The 25,042-nt window shown below is 35.9% G+C and overlaps 1 protein-coding gene across 1 annotated transcript in view; it reads left to right on the top strand.

Annotated features, from left to right (window-relative positions):
• pdpk1a (3-phosphoinositide dependent protein kinase 1a) overlaps positions 1-24,217 on the top strand; it is a 30,348-nt gene extending 6,131 nt beyond the window's left edge. The window contains exons 2-14 of the mRNA XM_073857023.1: positions 15,505-15,720; positions 15,816-15,858; positions 15,975-16,112; positions 16,189-16,333; positions 16,414-16,511; positions 17,138-17,213; positions 17,290-17,358; positions 17,754-17,849; positions 17,938-18,112; positions 19,992-20,203; positions 20,532-20,589; positions 20,741-20,893; positions 22,700-24,217. Of these exons, the coding sequence (XP_073713124.1) occupies positions 15,505-15,720; positions 15,816-15,858; positions 15,975-16,112; positions 16,189-16,333; positions 16,414-16,511; positions 17,138-17,213; positions 17,290-17,358; positions 17,754-17,849; positions 17,938-18,112; positions 19,992-20,203; positions 20,532-20,589; positions 20,741-20,893; positions 22,700-22,792 (1,572 nt within the window). The 3' untranslated portion in view covers positions 22,793-24,217. The remainder of the gene's footprint in view (positions 1-15,504; positions 15,721-15,815; positions 15,859-15,974; positions 16,113-16,188; positions 16,334-16,413; positions 16,512-17,137; positions 17,214-17,289; positions 17,359-17,753; positions 17,850-17,937; positions 18,113-19,991; positions 20,204-20,531; positions 20,590-20,740; positions 20,894-22,699) is intronic.
• Positions 24,218-25,042: the final 825 nt, after the last annotated feature.

Raw genomic sequence — 25,042 nt, forward strand, 5'->3', positions numbered from 1 at the left:
CATTAACAAAGGCACTCGCTCTCTGGTAACCTAGCAACGTAGGGAGTGACACGCTAACAGCCAATCATGTAACAGTATCAAGTTTGGTTGCGTTGTCTCGTGCTCGATTCCTCTTCAGCAACCGGCAGAAAACTGAGAAGCAGAGTGCTGCAGAGAGCGAGGAAATTGTAAATAAAAGAGGAAAATTCAGCTCGCCAGTATGGCAGTTTTTTGGATATTATAAGTCTGACCGTAGTCAGACCAATGCCGTCTGCAAATTATGCAAGACCGTCGTCCCAGCCAAGTCTGGTAATACCACGAACCTGATGTACCACCTTAGCCGCGCTCACCCTTTGGAGCACAGCCGTATTCAACCAACAACATCTGTAGCTGCAACACCGCACAAGCAGCAGACGACCATGGAGAGGTACTCTGCATCAGTGCCTTATGACAAAGAAACAAAACGGTACAAAGATATAACGGAGGCAGTGGCATATCATAGCCAAAGACATGCTTCCGTTTAGCACCGTTGAGAAGTCAGGTTATAAAAAGCTTATACACGTGCTTGACCCACGCTACGTTCTTCCTGGCCGAAAGTACTTTTCTAAGACTGCCATTCCTAAGCTGTATGTAATGTGCAAAGAATCTGTACAGCAAGAAATATTGTCAGCAAAGTACTTCGCAACAACCTCTGACCTGTTACAGTAAGAATAACTTGAAGAGTTACCTTTTATATTTCTGCTTTTTTTTTAAACAATGTTACTGGTACTGTATCAGGTTTGTTTTTTATATTATAGATGTACCTCAGTCAGTCTACCTCAGTTTTATTTATGTTTACAAAACACTGCAGGTTACTTTTTTATTTCTGCAGGTTTTATATTTCAAACAATGTTGCTGGTACTGTATCAGGTTTGTTTTTTATATTATAGATGTAGGCTACCTAAGTCTACCTCAGTTTTATTTATGTTTACAAAACACTGCACATATTTTAAAACACTTTATTCACCAGAAGGTGAACGGCTAGTGAACTTCCTAGCACTAAACTTGCACTAAATTCTCAGGTTTCTATGTTTATATCTAACACTTTGCACTATTTTATTATTTTACTTTATTAAGAATTTCTTACATTTTCTCTTATTGTGCACCTTAAATGTTAGATAAGATAATTGTTAAGTGTTCATTGTAAATTTATACTCATGTTTAAATGTATTTATTTAAGTTTTCTATGGTTGTTGACATTTCTGTCTTAATACCTGAAGGGATTATGATCAGAGGAAGGTTAAGTTTAAAATAAAAATGTTTAAATGTAATAGATTTTTCTCCTGGTCCTTATTTTAAATGGGTCATAAAAATATCAATAATTATCGCTATCGAATGATATAACATGCTATATCGATGATAAACATTTTAGCTCTATCGCCCAGCCCTAATGTATAGGTAGCCGGTTATGGCGGAAATAAGTTGTGTGATCAAAACTCAGCGCAAAGCGAACATAAGCTTGCTTATTACGTGGCTATTTAACTCATAATAAAGGTACGGAGCATTAAAGGAATATTCCATTTTCTTAAAAGAAAAATCCAGATAATTTACTCACCACCATGTCATCCAAAATGTTGATGTCTTTCTTTGTTCAGTCAAGAAGAAATTATGTTTTTTGGGGAAAACATTGCAGGATTTTTCTCATTTTGATGGACTTTAATAGAGCCCAACATTTGGTACTTGACTCAACACGTAACAGTTTTTTCAACGGAGTTTCAAAGGACTATAAACGATCCCAAACGAGGCATAAGGGTCTTATCTAGCAAAACGGTTGTCATTTTTGACAATAAAAATAACAAATATACACTTTTAAAGCACAATTTCTCGTCTAGGTCCGGTCCAGCGCGACCTAACGTAAATGCGTAGTGACGTAGGGAGGTCACGTGTTACATATATAAAACGCACATTTGCGGACCATTGTAAACAATAAACTGACACAAAGACATTAATTAGTATCAGTTGACATACAACAATGTAGGAACGGTCCTCTTTCTCAACACTTGTAAACACTGGGGCGGAGTTTCGCGTTCGTCCTCTGTGACCTCTTGACGTCATGACATATTGCGTGGGGTCACGCTGACACATCACGACCAGATCTTGACAAGAAGTTGTGCTTTAAAAGTGTATATTTGTTATTTTTATTGTCAAAAATTACAATCGTTTTGCTAGATAAGACCCTTATGCCTCGTTTGGAATCGTTTATAGTCCTTTGAAACTCCGTTGAAAAAAACTGTTACGTGTTGATTTAAGTGTTAATTGTTGGTGTCTATTAAAGTCCATTAAAATGAGAATAATCCTGCAATGTTTTCCTCAAAAAACATAATTTCTTCTCGACTGAGCAAAGAAAGACATCAACATTTTGGATGACATGGTGGTGAGTAAATTATCTGGATTTTTCTTTTAAGAAAATGGAATATTCCTTTAAATATTTATTTGAAATATTTTATTAGCTCATTTTTAATGAATGCAGACCTTCCACGAGAAAAACACGACAAGACGTTTAAATGTCACACTATTTGGTTTAACCATTTGTAAATATAATGCCATATATTTATAGACATATTTATTTTGCATTTTTGTGTAATATTAAACTGTACCTGTCAAAATGATTTGCAGCATCCAGGTTACCGTGTGTTATTAGTTTTGAGCGGTTGTTATCTGATAATAACAAACGTCATGTTTAGCTTCCAACGAGCCGTGTAAAAAAGATATTAAAAAAATTAAAAGTATTTGATTTCTCTTCTGTAATATTACAAATATGCATTAACATAGAGAATGATGTTTAATTTAGTCTTGTACAAAAACGAATAAATGAATTCATTTCAAGGATTGTTATCTGATACTCAAATGTAAATCCACCTAAGCATTGTCTATAAAAGTACACTTTATCCAGTAATGACTGGAAAGTCATTGTAATTAATTGGTCAAAATAGGTGAAAACTGTACATATTTTCTCTTATCTTATGAAAAAATACTGCTATTAATTTGACAAATGCAACTGTAGCAGGGGCGTTGTTAAACACCTGCATAAAGACGTTGTTTATATTGCTGCAGATCTTGATTACCAGCCAAGTACCTGCAGGAAATTTGTGCCACATTTACACCTACGAGTGCACTGAATGAAACATTTTACTGAAAGCCAATGTGACTTAAAACACAATGTGTGCGATGACTCTTTTAAAGTATGTTTACAGTCTAAAAGATATGATCTGACATTTGGAGCTTGTGTGTTTTGACCCATATCAGGCATCAGCAAAGTAATTTTGTCTCATTATGCCTCCCCAAGCATTTAAGACGACATACGAGACATTGTGTACATAAAGACACATACATTTCTCCGTGTTTCAAAAACACTTTGTCATTTCTGCCTTTACGCACATGTACTGTAGCTGCCTTGTGATCACACTCCATGACCCAATTTTTAATATCTTTTGCATTTTGCGTAGCCCTCGCTGTACTGTACTGCTCTGCCATGCATACAGAACCACTATTTGCTTTGAAGCCTGTTGATGCTGGCTGTTAAAGATGTTATGTTTACTGCCTTTGTATTATATTGTTAACGCAATCAAATCATCACTTTCTAATCTTGTTTTGATTATGACTTCCAGGAAAACTGGTTGTGTGATATCAGATTACAAGATGGCACACTGTATATTTTAAAGCCATTAATCCTGAGTGTCTTTCAGGCCATGTAGTGCAGCTTGTAAGTGTTTTGTTATTGGTTTTACATGTTGTCTTTATACCACACCCATTTATAATATGCATTTCTCATTATGAGACCTGTTGATAATTCAAGCAAGACATAAAAAAATCGCATATGTGCATATCCCAATGCATATATCACAATGGCTTGCAATAAATTAATGAATTTAATACTTTAAAAAATGAGACCGTGGTGGATTCAGTGGTGCTTTTATGAAATTACAGAAATTACTCGTTCATTTGTTATGAGTGGATAATTTCCTGTTTCTCTGTCACACTCATGCGGGAGTGCTGAGTTAACCACACCCACTTATTTACATTTCACGGGATACACGGAATAACATTTTATTTCACGGTAACAGAATATACAACCCAGTAGTGCTGCCTCACGATTAGTCAGGAGTAATCATTTGCAGAATAAACGTTTTTGTTTACATAATATATGTGTGTACTGTGTATAATAATTATGTATATATAAATACACACACATACATGTATAATTTTAAGAAAAAATATATTTATATAATAAATATTTATATACAATATAAATTATATATAAGTATATACACATGCAAATGTTTCTTAATTATGCATGCGTGCGTGTGTGTGTACATAGTTATTGTGCACGGTGCACCCACATGTATTGTGTAGGCAAGGACTTTTATTCTGCAAATGATCGGTCACAACTAATTCTTGTTGTAATTTAGTTTTCATTTTTTAAATATGTTTAATTATTAATTAATTTTTTTACTAACTTAAAGCATATTGAATTGCATATGATATAGTTTACGCATTGTTCTTCAATATCGAGCCCTAGTTATGATGTTATTAACATTTAGGTAACACTTTACTTGAAGGAGTGTTCATAAGACTGACATGACATCTTTATTATCATGAAATGACACTAGGGCTGTCACGATTATGATATTTGGCTGACGGTTAATTGTTTAATAAATTATGATGATTAATTGTCTGTTTATTGCTTTGACATTAAATTCTCTTTTTTTGTTTATAAAATAATAAAATAATTTTCACAGAACATTGTGATTATTTAAATTAAATCTTTTGCGAGGTTTATCTGGCAGTAAATATTTATACACATAACATATTTAAAAGTAATCTGATACTGTCTCGTTCATACAGGCACTGCAGCTCCCCCTTGTGTTTTTTAGAGAGATGTGCAATCATCGCGGTGATCTGAAATCATCGCGATGAGGTCAAACAATTGCGATGAGATGATTATTTTATCATTGTGACAGCCCTACATGACATGTTTTATGAACATAAAGGAGATTTTAGGCACGTATATGACAACTGTCATTAAAGAGTAACTAAACCCTAATCCAACTTTTTTTAGTTACTGATCTGTAAGAATGATGCTTTATTAGTGCTGTTCATTGATTTTAGTAAGTTTTTTGACATTTGGATATAAAGTGTTTCAATACTACAATATATGTTGTAAAAACGTCTAAGTGCTGCTTTAACCTGTACCTAGCTTTAACATTACAGTAAACTGTTATATGGTTGGTTTTGACATTGGCTGTAATAAAACCACTCTTTACTGGTGATACAAATTGAATTTGTCATTAAAATATCATTAAGTGTTAATACTCTGTCAAATAGTTTTATAACAGCGTCATGAATATTTTCTTGACCTCAACTACAGTGCTACAAATTAAATTTATCATTAAAATATTATTAAGTGTTAATGCTTTATCAAATAGTTTTATAACAGCTTCATAAATATTCTTCGTCAAATAATTTGTTTTAGTTTCCGCCAGGTGTTCAATAATAAAAAATAAATTATCCAATAATAATATTATTAATAATAATTGATAAAATTATATTTTTCTGCCTTTGGAGACAGATTCACCTAAAATTAAATTAAAACAGTACAATGGTGGGTTATGCAGCGTTGCTGCAAAAACGTTAATTTAATGTTAATTAACTTAGAAGAAAAAACGGAGGAAGAACAAGCTCTGTTAGTTGTCAGTTTTTTATGTATCGTGCACACACACACATAAAGTTAAATTTAATCTTTTGACATGTCTGTTTATTAACAATTAGCAGTAACACTTAATGACTACATGCTACATGTCCATACTCAGGCTAGATCATTGAGGTCGTCCAATCAGATGCTTCTCGATGTTCCAGGGTCTAGGCATAAGAACAGAGGAGACCGAGCATTTTCAGTGGCATTTATGATGCCAAAAAATTTATGACAAGTTATGTTGTCTTGGTGGTGTCAAGTTTTCACGAGAAGTTATGGTGTATTAGTTTATATCAAGTTGTCATAACAAAGAATGACAGTTGTCATAAATGTGCATGAAATGTGCAAAAAATGTGTCATGTCAGTTTTGTGGGCGCCCCTTCAAGTAAAGTGTTACCAATTTTTTTTTAAAGACTTAAGTTAGTTTTGAAGTGCCTACAACTATGAATGCATTCACAAATCCAAAAAGAATAATAAAAGCTAGTGATGCACCGATGTATCGGCCGCCGATATGTATCGGCCAATTTTTGATGAATTTGAAACCATCGGCAATAGCACGAGAAAGGCCGATACCGATTGTTTATTATTTAACTGCATAAAGAAATCCATTATATGTAAAAAATGAGTTAATGTTGTTAATAAAATAAATGCTGAATAGCAAAAACACCTTTGAATGTTGTCATGCTGTCTTATTATATTTGTTTTAGCTTAATTTGTGCCTCTCTTATTATGTTGGTCAGTTGAATGTTAATTAGATCCAATCCATGTTCAGTAAAAAATAATTTGATGCAGAAATAAAATAGCTAATAGACCAACTGTATAGTATTATATACAAGTGTTTTAATATCGGTTTCGGCATCGATATCGACCAGAAGTTATCTCTTTAAATCGGTATCGGCCCAAAAAAATCCTATCGGTGCATCCCTACTATTATAGCAACATGTGCAGTAGACATTGGATAATTTTTTTAAAAGCAAAAGGTTCTTGCATCTCATGAAATTGGTTAGGCGTATGTTCACAGAAAGCAAAGGTGAATCTAAAATAAAGATAAAATAAATAAAAATAAAATAAATAAAATTAATCTAAAATAAAGGGATGAACCCAATCCGTTGAATTTGAATATATCCTATGCTGAGTTGTTTCAACCCAAAATGCTGGGTTGTTTTAACCCATTGTTGGGTCAAATTTAGTGTGGGTGGTATGACCAAAAATCCATTTCACGAAATTAGTCATTTCACAGTAACAATATATTTCACGATATGTCCTTCAGCATTATTAGGGCCCGAGCACACCGGGGTGTGAGGACCCTATTGTTCTTCAAGGAGTTATTAGGGCCCGAGCACCGAGGAGCAGGCCAGAATGGCCTGCACCGAAAGGTGCGAAGCCCTATTGTTTTTGCTCGAATTTATTATTTTTTTTTTTTTTATTTTTTTCAACACTTGTGCTAATTTGGGAGCCTTAACATACTCGAAAAGTCTTGAAATTTGGCACACACGTCAGAGTCGCGTGCCACTAGGCTCATGCAAAGGCTGGAATATGGGCGTGGCAAGGGAGCTCTGTAGCGCCCCCTGTAATTCAAAAACAAACATTGGGGCACAGATCGGGCAAAAATGTATGCACATGTACGAGAGTTGGTACACGTATAGATCTCATCGACCCGAACAACTTTCGCCCTCTAACATTTAAGCTCCGCCCAACAGGAAGTCGGCTATTTCGGATTGTTTAAAAAATGCATGCGGTGAACTTTTGAATACTCCTTCTAGGGGATTCATGGGATTGACACCAAACGTGGTGATCATGATGTCGAGACATTGTACTTGCTAAATTGCGAAGGGATTTTTGATATCTCGAACGGTTCTGCCATGGCGAAGCGACAAAGTCATGGCGAAATCAGAGAAACAGGAAGTGTCTAATATCTAAGGCAAAAAATGTCTTATTGTGATGCCATGCGGAGTGTTCGTTTGTCTGAAGATTCCGATCGCATCGATGTGCCTATTGTGAGTCTCGGGTATAGCGCCACCACCAGGCGCCAGGAAGTGTGTCAGTCACAAAGGTGGATTTTTTGACAGTTCCATCCGATGTTCTTTTAAATACTCCTTCTAGGATATTCATTCGATTGACACCAAAAGTGGTCACCATGATGCTGAGACATTGTAGATGATAAATTGCGAAGGGATTTTTGATATCTCAAACGCTATTCCCATGGCAACGCGTCAAACTTTACTTTCATTTTAAAGGCACATTTAAGCCTTTCAGTTGCATACAGTTAACTTTTAAATACTCCTTCTAGGATTTTCATGCGATTGACACGAGAAGTGGTCAACATAATGCAGAGACATTGTAGATGATAAATTGCGAAGGTATTTTTGATATCTCAAACGCTGTTCCCATGACAAACTGTCAAACTTTACTTTCATTTTAAAGGCATATTTAAGCCTTTCAGTTGCATACAGTTAACTTTTAAATACTCCTTCTAGGTTTTTAATGCGATTGACACGAGAAGTGGTCAACATAATGCAGAGACATTGTAGATGATAAATTGCGAAGGTATTTTTGATATCTCAAACGCTGTTCCCATGACAACCTGTCAAACTTTACTTTCATTTTAAAGGCATATTTAAGCCTTTCAGTTGCATACAGTTGACTTTTAAATACTCCTTCTAGGATTTTCATGCGATTGACACGAGAAGTGGTCAACATAATGCAGAGACATTGTAGATGATAAATTGCGAAGGTATTTTTGATATCTCAAACGCTGTTCCCATGACAACCTGTCAAACTTTACTTTCATTTTAAAGGCATATTTAAGCCTTTCAGTTGCATACAGTTAACTTTTAAATACTCCTTCTAGGATTTTCATGCGATTGACACGAGAAGTGGTCAACATAATGCAGAGACATTGTAGATGATAAATTGCGAAGGTATTTTTAATATCTCGAACGCTGTTCCCATGGCAATGCATCAAACTTTACTTTCATTTTTACACATATTTAAGGCTGACAGTTACATGCTGTGAACCTTTAAATACTCCTCGTATGGGATTCATGCGATTGACACCAGAAGTGGTCAACATGATGCCGAGACATTGTAGATGATAAATTGCGAAGGGATTTTTGATATCTCGAACGTTGTTTCCATAGCAACACGTCAAACTTTACTTTAATTTCAGGCATGTTTAAGGCTCTTGGCGTGCTTAGTTGAACTTTAAATTTGGCACACACATCAGAGTTTTCGACTGTTAAGTGTGCACAAAAAGGTCAGACATAGGCTTGTCTATTTAGTGACTCACTAGTGCCCCTGTTTGTCTAAAATATGGGGTTTCTTTTACCTACAGTCCCCAAATGGCTCAGAAACAACATTAAATAGCCCACTGATATTTTACCCACTTGATGCCCTTGCCCACCGTGCGCCGTTTTCTCGGACGCACCGTGTAGCGGTAAAAAAACGTGCGAGGGCCCGCCATTGCTGCTTGCAGCTATATTTATTATTATTTTTTTTCTTTTTCTCCGACTTCAGCGGGACTTTAGAGGGCCTAAACATACTCGAAAACTCATGAAATTTTGCACAGATGTCAAGAGTGATGAAAATTTACATGTGGTGTATGCTTTAGAATTAGGCGTGAGAAAATGGCTCTATAGCGCCACCTACAAATTTTCAACGAAGCAGCCCTCGGACTGTGTTTGACGTACAATTACGAAATTCGGTACGCGTCTGTAGCATGACACGACCTACAAAAAAGTCTCTTGGAGCGAAGCCGTAAACCAAACAGGAAGTCAGCTATTCTGAGTTATTTTTGTGATTTGGGCGCAGTTTTTGTCATTTCCAGGCGTCATACTTTAACTAACTCCTCCTACAGTTTTCGTCGGATCATCTTCATATTTGGTGAGTGTCATCTTAAGGCCTTTGTGATGCTAAATTGCGAAGGATTTGACTCTACGTAAAAATTTGTGTCGGTTCTGGCCCGACAAAGTTTGATGTTTTCCAATGAAACAGGAAGTTGCTGGAACTCATGCATACAGTGTCCGATCTGTCCCAAATTTCACATGATTGCTAAGAGTCCTGACCTGAACACATCTACATAACAATTTTCATTTATAGCCATAGCGCCCCCAGCTGGCAACCTGAAGGAACATGTTTTAGCGCCACTTTCAAATATTGAATGAAGCAGCCCTTGGACTGTGTTTAACTTACATCTACGAATTTCGGTATGCTCATGTATTATTACAAGCCCTACAAAAAAAGTCTCTTGGAGCAACGCCCTAAACCAAACAGGAAGTCAGCTATTTTGAATTATTTCTCAGATTTTGGCTCAGTTTTTCTCATTTCCAGCAGTCATACTTTAACTAACTCCTCCTACAGTTTTCGTCGGATCATCATCATATTTGGCGAGTCTCATCTTAAGGCCATTGTGATGCTAAATTGCGAAGGATTTGATTCTATATTAAAATTTGTGTCTATTTCGGCCAGCCAAAGTTTGATGTTTCGCTATGAAACAGGTTGCTGGAACTCAGGCATACAGTGTCCGATCTGTCCCAAACTTCACATGATTGCTAAGAGTCATGACCTGAACACATCTACATGTCAATAGTCACTTATGGTTAGAGTGCCACCAGCTGGCAACAGGAAGTGACATGTTTACAATGATTATCCAATGTCTGATCTGTCCCAAACTTCACATGATTAATAAGAGTCCTGGACTGAACACATCTACATGTCAATAGTCACTTATGGTTATAGCGCCACCAGCTGGCAACAGGAAGTGACATGTTTACAATGATTATCCAATGTCTGATCTGTCCCAAACTTCACATGATTAATAAGAGTCCTGGAGTGAACACATCTACATGTCATTAGTCACTTATGGTTATAGCGCCACCAGCTGGCAACAGGAAGTGACATGTTTACAATGATTATCCAATGTCTGATCTGTCCCAAACTTCACATGATTAATAAGAGTCCTGGAGTGAACACATCTACATGTCAATAATCACTTATGGTTATAGCGCCACCAGCTGGCAACAGGAAGTGACATGTTTACACTGATTATGCAATGTCCGATCTTTCCCTAACTTCACATGATTAATAAGAGTCCTGGACTGAACACATCTACATGTCAATAGTCACTTATGGTTATAGCGCCACCAGCTGACAACAGGAAGTGACATGTTTACACTGATTATGCAATGTCTGATCTGTCCCAAACTTCACATGATTAATAAGAGTCCTGGACTGAACACATCTACATGTCAATAGTCACTTATGGTTATAGTGCCACCAGCTGGCAACAGGAAGTGACATGTTTACAATGATTATCCAATGTCTGATCTGTCCCAAACTTCACATGATTAATAAGAGTCCTGGACTGAACACATCTACATGTCAATAGTCACTTATGGTTATAGCGCCACCAGCTGGCAACAGGAAGTGACATGTTTACAATGATTATCCAATGTCTGATCTGTCCCAAACTTCACATGATTAATAAGAGTCCTGGAGTGAACACATCTACATGTCATTAGTCACTTATGGTTATAGCGCCACCAGCTGGCAACAGGAAGTGACATGTTTACAATGATTATCCAATGTCTGATCTGTCCCAAACTTCACATGATTAATAAGAGTCCTGGAGTGAACACATCTACATGTCAATAGTCACTTATGGTTATAGCGCCACCAGCTGGCAACAGGAAGTGACATGTTTACACTGATTATGCAATGTCCGATCTTTCCCTAACTTCACATGATTAATAAGAGTCCTGGACTGAACACATCTACATCTCAATAGTCACTTATGGTTAAAGCGCCACCAGCTGACAACAGGAAGTGACATGTTTACACTGATTATGCAATGTCCGATCTTTCCCTAACTTCACATGATTAATAAGAGTCCTGGACTGAACACATCTACATGTCAATAGTCACCAGTGTTGGGCAAGTTACTAAAAAATTAGTAATTAGTTACAGTTACTAATTACTTCTTTTAAAAGTAACTGAATTACTCTACCGGTTACTGTATATCAAAAGTAATTAGTTACTTAGAAAAGTAACTTTTAAGTTACTTTTATGTCTGCTTTTTAAATGTAAATATGAACAGTACTGAACAGTCAAACAGTAAAATGATATGGATGGGCTATTTTACACGTAAGACTCTAATATATCACACACTGTAGGAGCCTATTTTGCTTTAGATTCAACCTTTGAATATTTTTGTTAGAAATTATCTTAATATTTAAACTTAGTTTATTTATGTATATCATTTAGACCATTTAGACAAATATTCTGCATGTTTACAAAAATATAAAATGTGTTAAAATTGTGTAGTGTCTCTTTAAAAATTTGGAGACAATTGTGTCAACATGTCAAATTTTCTAAAATAAATTATAATTTTTCTGATTTCATATTTATTTTAATAAGTTAGAAACGTCTCCGCTGTGTCCTGCTGACAGGCACGATGCGTGTGCAGCAGATGAGGCAAATTATGGGTCCTCCGAAGGTTAGACCGTCTCATTTCAGTTCTCTTCGCGAACTTCTGAGCGCCTTGAATGGGCAAGTGCTCACCTTTTATTGCATGCTTAGTAGGGTGCAGCACTTGAATTGGAACACAGCTTGTGAAGCTTGCCACAGGGACTGCGCTCTTTGGTCATATATTGTTTGTTTTCTGTTGGATTTAAATGATACACAGGATTAAAGGAAGATATTTATTCAGAAAACGGAGTAGGCTACGTGGATTGTTTTGTCGGACGGACACAGAGCGAGTGGATTGTTTTGTCAGATGGACACAGAGCGAGTGGATTTTTTGTTCGGATACGGAGAGACTGAAACTAAAAATAAAATCGAGCTCACACATACTATGGAGTTTTAACACGGGTGTACACCGCAGTGTGAATATTTTAGTGGAAACAACAATCGCGGATCGTTCTCTTCCATGAAGCCGATGTAAACATCTAAGAATATATGATCATTTCTTAGATTTATTACCTTTGTGGACTACAAATGCAAGTTGATGTCATACTGCGATTGTTTGGTGAAGATAATTTACAAACATGAGACCGGATGGATTATGACTTGCGCACAATTTTTAAACAAAGGTATCTTGTCCCGTTTAGATTTTTCATGTTCATTCTATATGCACTGTCAGCTATGATGAAGTGTAATGAATCATTGCGCCGCCAACTACAGTCCTGCGACGTCAGATATGTCTTGTCTATTTTTTACAAAATAGAGTAACGCGCGTAACGAACTCATTTAAATTTCAGTAATTGTAATTGCGTTACTTGATTTAAAAAAATAGTGGAGTTACAGTAACGCGTTACTCCCATCACTGATAGTCACTTATGATGCCAATAGTCAGTTACGGTCATAGCGCCACCAGCTGGTAACAGGAAGTAACATGTTTACAATGATAATGCAATGTCGGATTTGTCCCAAACTTCACATGATTGATAAGAGTCCTGGACAGAACACATCTACGTGCCAATATTTACATGTAGTCACTCATACACACACACACTCGCTCACTCACTCTCTTTCTCTCATGCTATCTTACACGATGCTACCTCGCTGTCATTTGTAATTAGCAACAGGAAATGTGGCACATTATACTACACTTTTAAATGGTTCACCTATGTTTACATGCTTAAATATCTATTTACTACTGTTCCCTTTAATTCTTCTCTACCACGGCGTGGCGGTGTCAGGTGTGCGAGGGCCCTTCCATCACTGCTTGCAGTTTTAATGTTTATATTGTTTTTGGAATATGCAGATTTGCAGATTCACACTTATTACACTGTAAAAAAATATTTGTTGGTTCAGTAAGTAACCTGGTTGCCTTAAAATTTGATTTGACTTGAAAATATTAGTTGACTTAAAAAATATCGTGTTTAATATTATTAAATTAACTCAAATGTTAAGGCAACCACGATACTTATTTTTTAGGTTGAACCAAAAATTTTAATTGAAGTTTAACTACTAAATGCTCACCACAGTTTTAAAATATGGGCAAGTTAAAGTTGGCATTGAAGTGAAAATGAAAGAATCTTGTTTTTGAATCAGCATTTATTTTGTAGGCTAAAGAAGATATAGTATGTACAGTATTGTGCATGAGATATATAGTATGTATACAATATAATGAAATTACAGAAATGACTCGTTATTTGTTAGATGTGTAGGTTATTTCATGTTTCTCCGTCACACTCCCACGCCCACTTATTTACATTTCGCGCTATCCACAGAATAGAAAAATCGGTTGATTCATTTAATTTCACGGTAGCGGTAGGACAAAAAAGCGGTAGGGCAAAAAAAATCGTGTTAATGCTGGGTTTTTCCCTTTTCACCCAAGATTGATTTGAAAATAACCTAGCATTTTTTTATAGTTTGAATTTTTTTTTATTTTAGTCACTGCATAACTTTTTCATCTGCCCTTTGTCTTATTTTAATGACTTGGATATAGGGCTGCATGACAATTAATCGCAAATAATCATTTGCAGAATAAAAGTTTTTGTTTAAATCATATATGTGTGCACTATATATAACAATTATGTATATATAAATACACACACATGCATGTCTAATTTTAAGAAAAAAGATATAATAAGTATTTATATATAATATAAATTAAGAAAAAATATATTAAGTATTTATATACAATTAAACAAAAACTTTTTTGCAAACGATTAGTTGCGATTAATCGTTATGCAACCATACTTAGATATTATTCTAAAATAATAACGTAGATAATACAAATAATAATAATAATAATAAAGAATGAGTTGACTAGGATACGTCACAACTTTCATTATAATATTTTCAGTATATTCTTGTGTTAATAACAGCGCCATTAACAGTGAGTTTACATTCCTTACAACCATCCAAAATCAAGATTGTGTAATAAATTGCCAGATTTTTTGTACTCTATTGTACAACATCCATACAGCGTGTTTGTCTTGTTACATGCAGGGGGACAGTCCTCTTTAGTTTCAGTGGTTAAGTGTGTTTAAGGCAAAGTGCTGTTGGAGAAGTGCCCTGTGTGGCAGGTGTCTGGAAAGTACCAGGTTTTTACACTAATAACAAAACCTTTTAGGTAAATGTTTTTTCTCATAACACCTTTCATAGTAAACAAATGAAGAGTGATCAACTCGCTGTGGGGAAGTAGATGTTCCTGTATTTGCATGGCGTTGGGTGTTATCTAAGTCAGAGGGCAAAATTGTCTCTTACTGATATACACAATAAACATCCTGGATGTAAACACACACATATATATTGACAATGAGGATGTTATTTATATATGTGTGGGTGTGTGTGATTGTATTGTAGCTTAATTTAAATCCATGTCTATTAGTCTAGTAAACAACACACTCTTGGATGGATGGCTGCTTTATATGTTGCATGGTTTCCTAGGCACATTTTAGTTATGATATCCCATTTATATATTGTATTTAAATTGCATATATTTATAAGTACCTGTAGGCAAATAAAGACACTATGAACAGTATGATGATTTTTATTCAGGTACATGTGGTCACTGGTCAGACCAGCACTGATGCAAAAATGGTGTTGCATTGATTCGAGATGAATAATCATTCAATAGTTTCCCACTATAAACAAGAGCAGAGTGAATGAGCGCGAGGACTCGTAATTCAGGGTGAGAACAAGCGCGACCCGCCCCTCTGCGGAAGCTCTACTGTACTTTATCAGCTGCTCGCTGCCTCCAAGGTGGTTTTGTTCCTTATTACACGTGCACCTGCCCGCCTCAGTCTGTGTCATGTTTGCTCTCTGTGTATGTTTTCCTTGTTCAGTACGGTGCTGCTCCCATCCAGCCTAGCTTGATGTCGTGTTCCTGTGCTTCCTCATCAAGGGTAAGGACCCAGCTGAACTCCAGACACTGTCTCGGTATGGAGGTCAGCAGCGGAGAGACGAGCCAACCAAAGACGCCTTCGTTCAAGTTGCCCAAATCGCACAAGAGGGAGGACTTTACTTTTGGGAAAATTTTGGGAGAGGGTTCCTTCTCAACGGTGGGTAGGGTTTTTGCAATGATTTCACATGCTGGTATGTGACCGATGTTTTTGGTCAGCCATGCATATGTTGTAATAGCTTGTCACATTTGCAGGTCGTGCTTGCTAAAGAACAGGCCACAGGAAAGGAATATGCAAGTATGTTGCATCCTATATCATATTTAACCTATAGACATTTACAAGCTTGTTAATTTATTAGCACACGCGACCAAAGAAAGTAAACTTTTGATCTCATTTGAATTGTGTTTATTCAGTGAAAATTCTAGAGAAGAACCACATAAGGAAAGAGAACAAAGCACACTATGTCATGCGGGAGAAGGATATATTGTCGAGCATAAATCATCCATTTTTCGTAAAGCTGTACTTCACATTTCAAGATTCACATAAGTTATGTATCCTTTTTGGGACTGTCGTGTTTAACAATTTAACTCAATTTAAAAAAAATCTCCTCAACTTTTAATTCATCAGATTTTGCTTTAAGCTACGCCAAAAACGGCGAACTGCTTAGATACGTTCGTAAAATCGGCTCGTTTGACGAGACCTGCACAAGATTCTACACTGCTGAGATAGTTGGTGCACTTGAATACTTGCACTCGATAGGAATTATTCACAGGTAACTTTTTTTAAGATTGCAATCATTGTAATAAATGCATAATTTGACCTTTTTGAGCTTCGTTTTAACTTATTTTTCAGAGATCTTAAACTGGAGAACATTTTACTGAATGAAGAGATGCACATTCAAATTACAGATTTCGGGACGGCAAAACAATTGCTGTCGGACAGCACTCAAAGTATTTCATTTTTCCTTGTTCATCTTTTGGTTGTTGTCTGCCTTCAACCCTCATGTTATCTATAGATACACTCTCAACCGTCTTCAAGTAGCATAAATACGGGACGTCCACATGACATTAAAATCATTTCATGCATATGTATTAGGGATGCACCAATAAGGAAATTTTGGCCGATACCGATAACTCTTTATATTTGGGGGGCGATAACCGATATATATATATAGGCCGATAAATATTCATATTAATTTCACAATGAAAAACTCCCAGACCGCGGACATCTTATCTTTGCGCTAGACTAGCATACTCTTCTTAAGCCTGCAACATGTGTCATCTTCGTGCTATGTCACAGAAAGCACCAATCAAAACTTCACATGGCCAGCAATGAGCAAGTGAAGTGGTTCAACAAACCAAAATAATCCATAATTTATCGGCTTTCATTTATCGGCCTAATTTTGCTATCAGACCGATAAACGATAATATTAAAAATAAGCAATTATCGGCCGATAACGATATGTCGGCCGATATATCGTGCATCCCTAATATGTATCAAAAATAGGGGTCTCTAAAGCTGTTTAACTCCACACTTGATAGTGTATTTTTTATGACCAAATTTGATATACTTACAGAAAGAGCCAATTCGTTTGTTGGGACGGCGCAGTATGTTTCTCCGGAGCTGCTGTTGGAAAAATCTGCCTGCAAAAGGTTTCCGATTTGTTACTATTTGTACTGCATGAAAAAATGCATTAAATTCATGTTTAATTTTGTTGTACTCTTTAAGCTCGGACCTTTGGGCACTGGGTTGCATAATCTACCAGCTGGTTGCCGGATTACCTCCGTTCAGAGCCGGGTAAGTCACAGATCAGCGCACCTTAAGCTCGGTCGAACGCTTCTAAAAATGTATCAATGCGTGTGTTGCATTTCAGCTGATGTGCTGGTGGTTGATCACTTTTGTAATCACAGTTTTAAAAACATGGTGTGAAATAACAGGAAGTGTTGGCTTGGCTGTTTATGACTTGTTTGTGTAGACAGTACCGAGGGCTTCTGAGGAAACCCCAACCACTGGGTCACATGATCCAACTTTTGGCCTTTTGGTTACAACCGATAAATTGGCTTGGACTAATGTTAAAAACAAAACAAATAGTGACTACAAATGAACACTTCTCTTATTGCATTAAAAGATGTCTCATATTCAATAGCAAGACTGGAGTGATGGTTTGGTTGTTTACATTTGTGTTTCAATAGGAATGAGTACTTGATTTTCCAGAAGATATTAAAGCTGGAGTATGAATTTCCTGAGAAGTTCTTTCCCAAAGCTAAAGATCTAGTAGAGCGGCTGTTGGTAATAATTTTGTTTTATTACGAATCATCAGAAGATACTAAAGTGCTCTGTTCGGTTCAATTGTGTTTTTTTGTCTCTGGTTTCAACGTGTTTGGACCACACAAAGCGACTGGGATGTGAGGAAATGGGTGGGTTCAATCCACTGAAAGGCCACATGTTCTTCGAGACAATCTCATGGGAGAACCTGCCTGTTCAGACTCCACCCAAGCTGACTCCTTACTTACCGGCCATGGCTGAAGATGATGAAGACTACTATGGAAATGTTAGTTTGTTATAAATGTCTTACAAATCTTACAAATGATAACTAAAACGTACATAATACAGTATGAATTTATTTTATTTATTTTATATGTCTCATTAGACATGCTGCTTTGATTTTTGATTATTTTGTTAATATGACATCACACATACAAAGCCCTGCCCATGACAACTGACTAACTGGTTAATTTTACCCAAAAGCTTTACTAAATGTGTTTGTTAGCACATTGTAGCACTAACGCAGTGTTTCAGACTGTATTCATAGTAATCAGATCTATTTTAACCAAAAGTGCTCACTGATTGTTGGTAAGGGACTGAGGAGCTTTTTTGCGCTCCCACCCAAAAAGGGTCATTTTGGACATGCTATAACAAATTATCTGTGGGGTATTTTGAGCTGAAACTTCACAGACACATTCTAGGCACACCTGAGACTTATATCTTGTATAAATTGTCATAATATGTGTCCGTTAACTCTTTCCCCGCCATTGACGAGTTAAGTCGTCAATTAAGATAAAGCGTTTTCGTCGGCAAACCGTATTTCCGGTATTATCCACCAGGTGGATAGGGCAAACAGTAAGAACTCTGTGTATGTTTTGATATTGCTCTGAATGTGATCTCAAACAAAAGTCCTTAACAAAAAATGCAATTCTATCAGCTTTTTGCTCAAAATTAGATTTTTTTGAAAGCAGAGGGTCTGTTCTTTCATTTGATATATTGTGTGTTCATATACAGCGGGGAATATAAGTATTTGACACATCAGCATTTTTATCAGTAAGGGGATTTCTAAGTGGGCTATTGACACAAAATTTCCACCAGATCCATCAAGCCAAATATTGAATTCATACAAAGAAATCAGAACATTTAAGTATACAAGTTGAGTCATAATAAATAAAGGGAAATGACACAGAGACGCTCACGCCCTCGAAAAAAATAAGTCACCAGCCACCACTGGTGGAAGGCATTAAACCTTTCTGAAAATCATAAAAAAATTTGACTTTTTTTTTTTAAAAACAGTCCCTTCAGTTTTTTTGCGATGACTCGATTATGAAACACAGCGCAAAATCAACAAAATGTTGCGTTTTTGTGATCATACATAATTTGTCATTTCATCAGCCCTCATTAACGGTCTCATAAAAAATAACAAAATTATCTAATAATATGTTATGATACAGAGTAAACAACTAATCCAAGGTAGTCAACATTTCTGGTTTTATTTTACTCGCGCACATGAACCATTCCTCTTTCTATAGCATGCAGCACCCCGCTACCATAGCAACCCTGCATGGCACAGTTAACAGTCAATTACAATCTGCCAAGCACCCATCACCCCATACCTCTATTTTAATTGTAAAGTTTTTAATTTTAAGGATACACACATGAAAGATATGAAACCTGTGTGACACACCTGTCTCAAATAAATGCCAAGGACCGGGTGAAGCGATATCATAATGCATTACAATTTATTGTTTTGTAGCCCTTATATTAATTTGGTGGGAGACAAAAGAAAGTCTTCTGTTCACTATCATTTCATCTCAGCTTTAGCAAACATGTGCGCATGCTGGCAAAACAAAAGTGCACATCCTGGAGGGACTGTTTAAATTTCCCAATACTACAAATCATTTTGTAGTGAATCGTACAAAATGTAAGATTATTAGAAATGAACAATACCCCACTCCTAACCTCGCCCCTAAACCCAACATCACAGGGGCGAAAGCAAATGGCAAAGAAATTTTCAAATTTAATCCCAAATAATCCACCTTGTTAAAATTATTATTATTTCTTTGTGTTGCCAAATCTACAGTTGTTGATGTTATGCATGTTCTTCTGCCTAAAAAAGTAAACATTTACAAATTGTGTTCTGTTTTTCATTTTGAATCTCACAGTATGAAGATCTACTCAGTCAGTTCAGCAGCCTGCAGGTGGTTTCATCCAGACCTACTCAGGTCCTATCAAACACTGGTAACCCACAGAGATCCTGCAGCAACATTGAGCAATACATCCACGACATAGACAGCAACTCATTCGAGCTGGACCTGCAGTTTTCAAGTGAAGAGAAACAACTGCTGCTGCAGAAGCAAACAAGCGGCAACCCTTGGCATGTTTTTTTTTCTTTCAGTAATTTGGTTTCATGTTCGTAAACATTCATATTAAATTGTTTGTGACATTATAACGTTCATTCTGGTTTAGTTCATTTCCTCTAATAGCTAAGCGTGAGTACATTGTTATTATTAATAATAACAACATGGGTTTTATGGCTATGCAGGTGTGTGTATGTGGTGGTAATAATTATTAATTTTTATCTCCTCCTGTATTTCCTGTTGGGTTTTATAGCACGCTGTTAAAGAAACTCAAGATCATAGCTGTGTGGTTTCAGTTAGTCAACAACACTGCTTGTTATTCATATTTCTTTATCTCTTTTAAAGGCACCAGTTTGTTGAAAATAATTTGATATACAAAATGGGACCAGTTGACAAGAGAAAGGTAATGTTTTTCAACCTGTTTCCTATCTTAAATTGTATCTAGTGTTGCTTTTTTCAATTATTAAATAGTGAGAGCTTATGGCGTCCTCTGCTGGCTGCTGTTGATAATGACAATGAGTATTATGAGGCTGAAGTTTGTGTCATTTTCACAGGGACTGTTTGCTCGACGGCGACAGCTTTTGCTGACTGAAGGACCACATCTATATTATGTGGACCCCGTGAATAAAGTACTAAAGGGGGAGATCCCATGGTCTCCGGAGTTGCGTCCTGAGGCCAAGAACTTTAAGACATTTTTTGTGCACACGGTAAAATACACTTTTAATATTGCCATATTATTGTAGTTTTGGTGTGTAGTTGGGTTATATGTGATGCTTTTTACACATATCTGTGGAGCAAGTGGGGTCTCACTACTGTAGCAGGGTTTTTTGTTACATTTCAACTAATTTTGCTACACTGTAATAACATTACTATTATTTATCTTGACTAGAGATGAGTTGTTATAACTACAGATAAGTTGTTATAATTTCTAAAATATAGTTGAAAAAAGGCAACTGTATTTTATAAGTTGTAGCAACTCATCTCTTGTCAAGATAAATAATAGTAAGTTGACATAACTTTTAAATCTGAGTTGATTCAACAAAAAAATTTAAGGCAGCAAAGATTTTTACAGTGTATGATCATTTATCATTTAATTTAGTTTATTTTTTAAAGGCGGGTGCATGATTTTTGAAAAACACTTTGGAAAGGGGAGTCGGGCCGAGTACCAAAACACACTTGTAGCCAATCAGCAGTAAGGGGCGTGTCTACTAACCAACATTGTTACCTGGGTTGTGTGGGGTGGGTCTATCAAAAGAAGGTCCAGATTCTTTTGAGGAAGGGACGTGTTTGTTTAGGTGATTTCAAATATCAACATTGGCTTTCAGAGATGCACCCTGCCTTTAAGTTATATTTCTAAATCTTTCCGTTTTAGTTTTTTATTTAATTATATTAGTACCTCAAAAGGAAAGTTTACAAAAAATGAATATTCTGTCATAATTTACTTACCCACACATTTTTCCAAACCTGTATGAATTTCTTTGCTCTGCTCAATACAAATAAAGATATTTTGAAAAATGTTTATAACCACCTAGGGCACTATTCACTGTTATTTTTTCTTAAGATGGAAGTTAATAGTGTCCCAGATCTACTTGGTACAACATTATTTAAAATATCTTCATTTGGTAAAAAGAAATTTATACCAAGGCAGAATGTTAATTGTTTAAGCAAATTGTCCCTTTTAACTTATTTCTGTATTTCTAAGGCAACTTTTCAATTTAGTTCCTTAAAGTTTTTCAACAAATATTTGGGCATATGTTTAAAGGAGCTGTATGTAGGTTTTTGACTGTATTAAATAAAAACAATACTATAATATATTTGTAGCTATTTAGAAAACATGCGTTCACATATCTGTTTTTATTGAAAAACAGGGCTATAGCCAGTTATTCTCGTTTTGAAATGCGCCTTCTGGTCCCGAATGTCTATTTTTGTTTTGGTCTTTGTGATCCTGCCCACTGTCAGTTTACCCAATAGTGAATTTTGACAGATCTGTTGCCAGTTATCAATGGCTTGCAAATGCCCCCTTACCACTCAAATGTTTTTTATTACGCTCTGTGGGTATCGTAATAATATTATTAGTATAAGCATTTGTAATGTTCAGCCCACTGGTTGGGGGCGGGACTCTGGTTCTTGTAGGGATTTAGTGCGCCAGCCAGTGACTTATCCTAGTTCTCCCTAAACCAAACTGTGATGGGGTGACGTTGTATCTTCAAGACCTAAACTAACTCTTTTTTTTCTCTCAAACGGGTATTGTTTGGATATAGTGAAAACTTGTATCTTGTTTTAAGCATCTTTTGTACTATTGTCTCCCTGTGACAATTCACATTTATTGTTTCCTAATCTTTGTCACAAAAGCGTCTGCTAAATGTAAATGCGACATCTTGCACAGTACTGTATATTGTAGTATTATGTGGTATTCCAAAGTGACATGTCAGTAATATAATAATTATTTAATAACAAAAAAAAACTTTTTGTCTGCTTAATGCTTCTAAATGTTATGTCTTGCTTATATGCAGCCAAACAGGACATATTATCTAATGGATCCCAGTGGTAATGCGGACAAATGGTGTAAGAAGATCCAAGAGGTGTGGCAAACGATATACCACTAACACCAGACTCGATGTTTGATGGGGCACTGGAGTCAAATCTTCATGATCTGAGCCCTCCCTCAGTCAAGAACCAAGCAGAAACATTTCTGTATGCTGGCACAGAAAGATGTTTTGCCCGTTCGCTGTGTTTTTTGTCATGTTGCAGTAAAATCTAAAAAGTAAACCTCAGCAAAGTTGTACACTTTGTATGCATACACTGTATGTATACATGGGAAATGTCCTAAAAAGCTTAGGAAAACAAAAACACTCAAACATATGTTGCCTTTTAAAGTAATTGGAGTGGCTGGTTGGATAGCTTTAGTATAACAGAGAATGAGACACTTTGGTCAAGTATATATTTAATTCATAATTAATATATTTATATTTATTCTTTTAGTTATTATATTGTTCACATGTGATTACATGTCACTGGTAATTCAACAATGACTCTATGTTTAAATATCCTCTGCAGTTTAAGCATTCTTGATATAATGCTGCCTGCTGTATTAAAATCTGCTGTAAGGTGGAAAATACTGTAATTATTATTAGGAGTAATTGTTGAGCCATAGTATGAAATTACCTAAATCTACTGCTTTATCTTAAAACATTGGTTTGAGAGTCTATCATGAGGCATACTTTATAAGGTACCACATCATGTATACTGCAAGAAAGCATGATGTGACAAATATTGACAGCTCTCATTATAATCAATAAAGATTTGCTTGCTGGCATTGTTGGTTTTAATAACTATAAACAACACTTTCAGAAAAAAGGTACAAAGTTGTCACTTGGACTGTACCTTTTTAATAGGTACCATATTGGTACCACTTTGGGGTACCAATATGCACTATTTAGGTACAAAAGTGTACTTTTTGAAAAGGTTCGGCCCCATTGACAACTTTTGTACTTTTTCTGCGAGTTAGAGATGCAGCTGTTGGGTGCTTTATTGTGTATACTAAAGGATGTTTGGTCCAAAACAAAGGACAATGTTATATGTAAGTGAGAGTCAAGCACAGAATCCTTTCTGTTATGTTTGATCAATGCTGTTTTCACCATTTGTTCAGTTGTCTACAATTCTATAGGTTTGTCACTGAATAAAACTGTGATGTACAGATGATGTATTATTCAGAAAGTAACACAGTGTTACTAGTTTGCACCTTGTATAATTTTATTCTTATATAAGGTTCATTGCTGGCAGTGGTTCAGTACTTGTATCTTGTATTATTTAAATATTCAGAGATTTTAATTTAATCACGTTCAGGGGACATGCTTTGTAAATATTGACTGTGTAAGTCTTTGAATGTGAATGATCGCTGTATAAATTAGCATTGTTTCTTTTCTTTTTTTTTAAGTTTGTGTTCAATGTTTTTGGGTTTTTCACATAATTATATTGGAGAATGTTCTGGCTGGGGTAATTCTCAAAATAAAAGTATATTTAAAGAGTAATATTTTTGTCTTTATCACCGAAAAAAGCTTTTGGTAGCATGTGCAGTTCCTAGTCCTGCCCTAAACATTTCGCAGTTGGGTCTGTCATGCATGCAAGCTGTTTACATTTCTCAACGTCTTGTAGAGCAGATTAAGTGGAATGAGGTCATACTGAATAAACTTTCCAGGTCTGAAGTAAAGATGTGCAGTAATTTAATAACGTCAGGCTTTCCTAGACTTGTTATGTGATATCCATTTCACTTTCAGTCTCAGGCCCATCAAGTGCTGGTAAATGGCTGTGATTCACTGTCTGAATCTGTCTAGAATATCAGCACTTCTGTGTTCTTTACATCATCATCTTAAATAATTTAATTCTCTACACAGTCAGGCACAGTTTCATACCAAAGAGGCAGATTATTGTTATAAACCTTGATATATTACTTATTTTACTTGTGCTTATCTTTACAATCATAAATTTAGACGGAAATAATTGTAAAATATATAAATGAATTGAAACAGCACAGCCTCCGGAAGTCGCATATGCAGGCTGCATACGTCATCAAGCCTGTTTTTTAAGTTAACTGACCATTACATTCACAAGTCATAAGCATTTAACCACAATTACGATTAACTAATAATAATAGTCAATTTTATAATCGTTAATATTCTGAAATAAGATGACGTATGCAGCCTACAAATGGACCTCCGGAGGCTGCAGCCTTCGGATTGATAAACGGCCTTGGACTTCTTTTTTTAATTATTATTATGAATTCAATTTACATAAGACCAAGGTAGACAGTCAAAATAACTCAACAATACAACGAACAGTAAACATACATAAAGCCA

Source organism: Misgurnus anguillicaudatus, chromosome 19 (assembly GCF_027580225.2).
Source record: "Misgurnus anguillicaudatus chromosome 19, ASM2758022v2, whole genome shotgun sequence".
NCBI classification, from domain to species: Eukaryota; Metazoa; Chordata; class Actinopteri; order Cypriniformes; family Cobitidae; genus Misgurnus; species Misgurnus anguillicaudatus.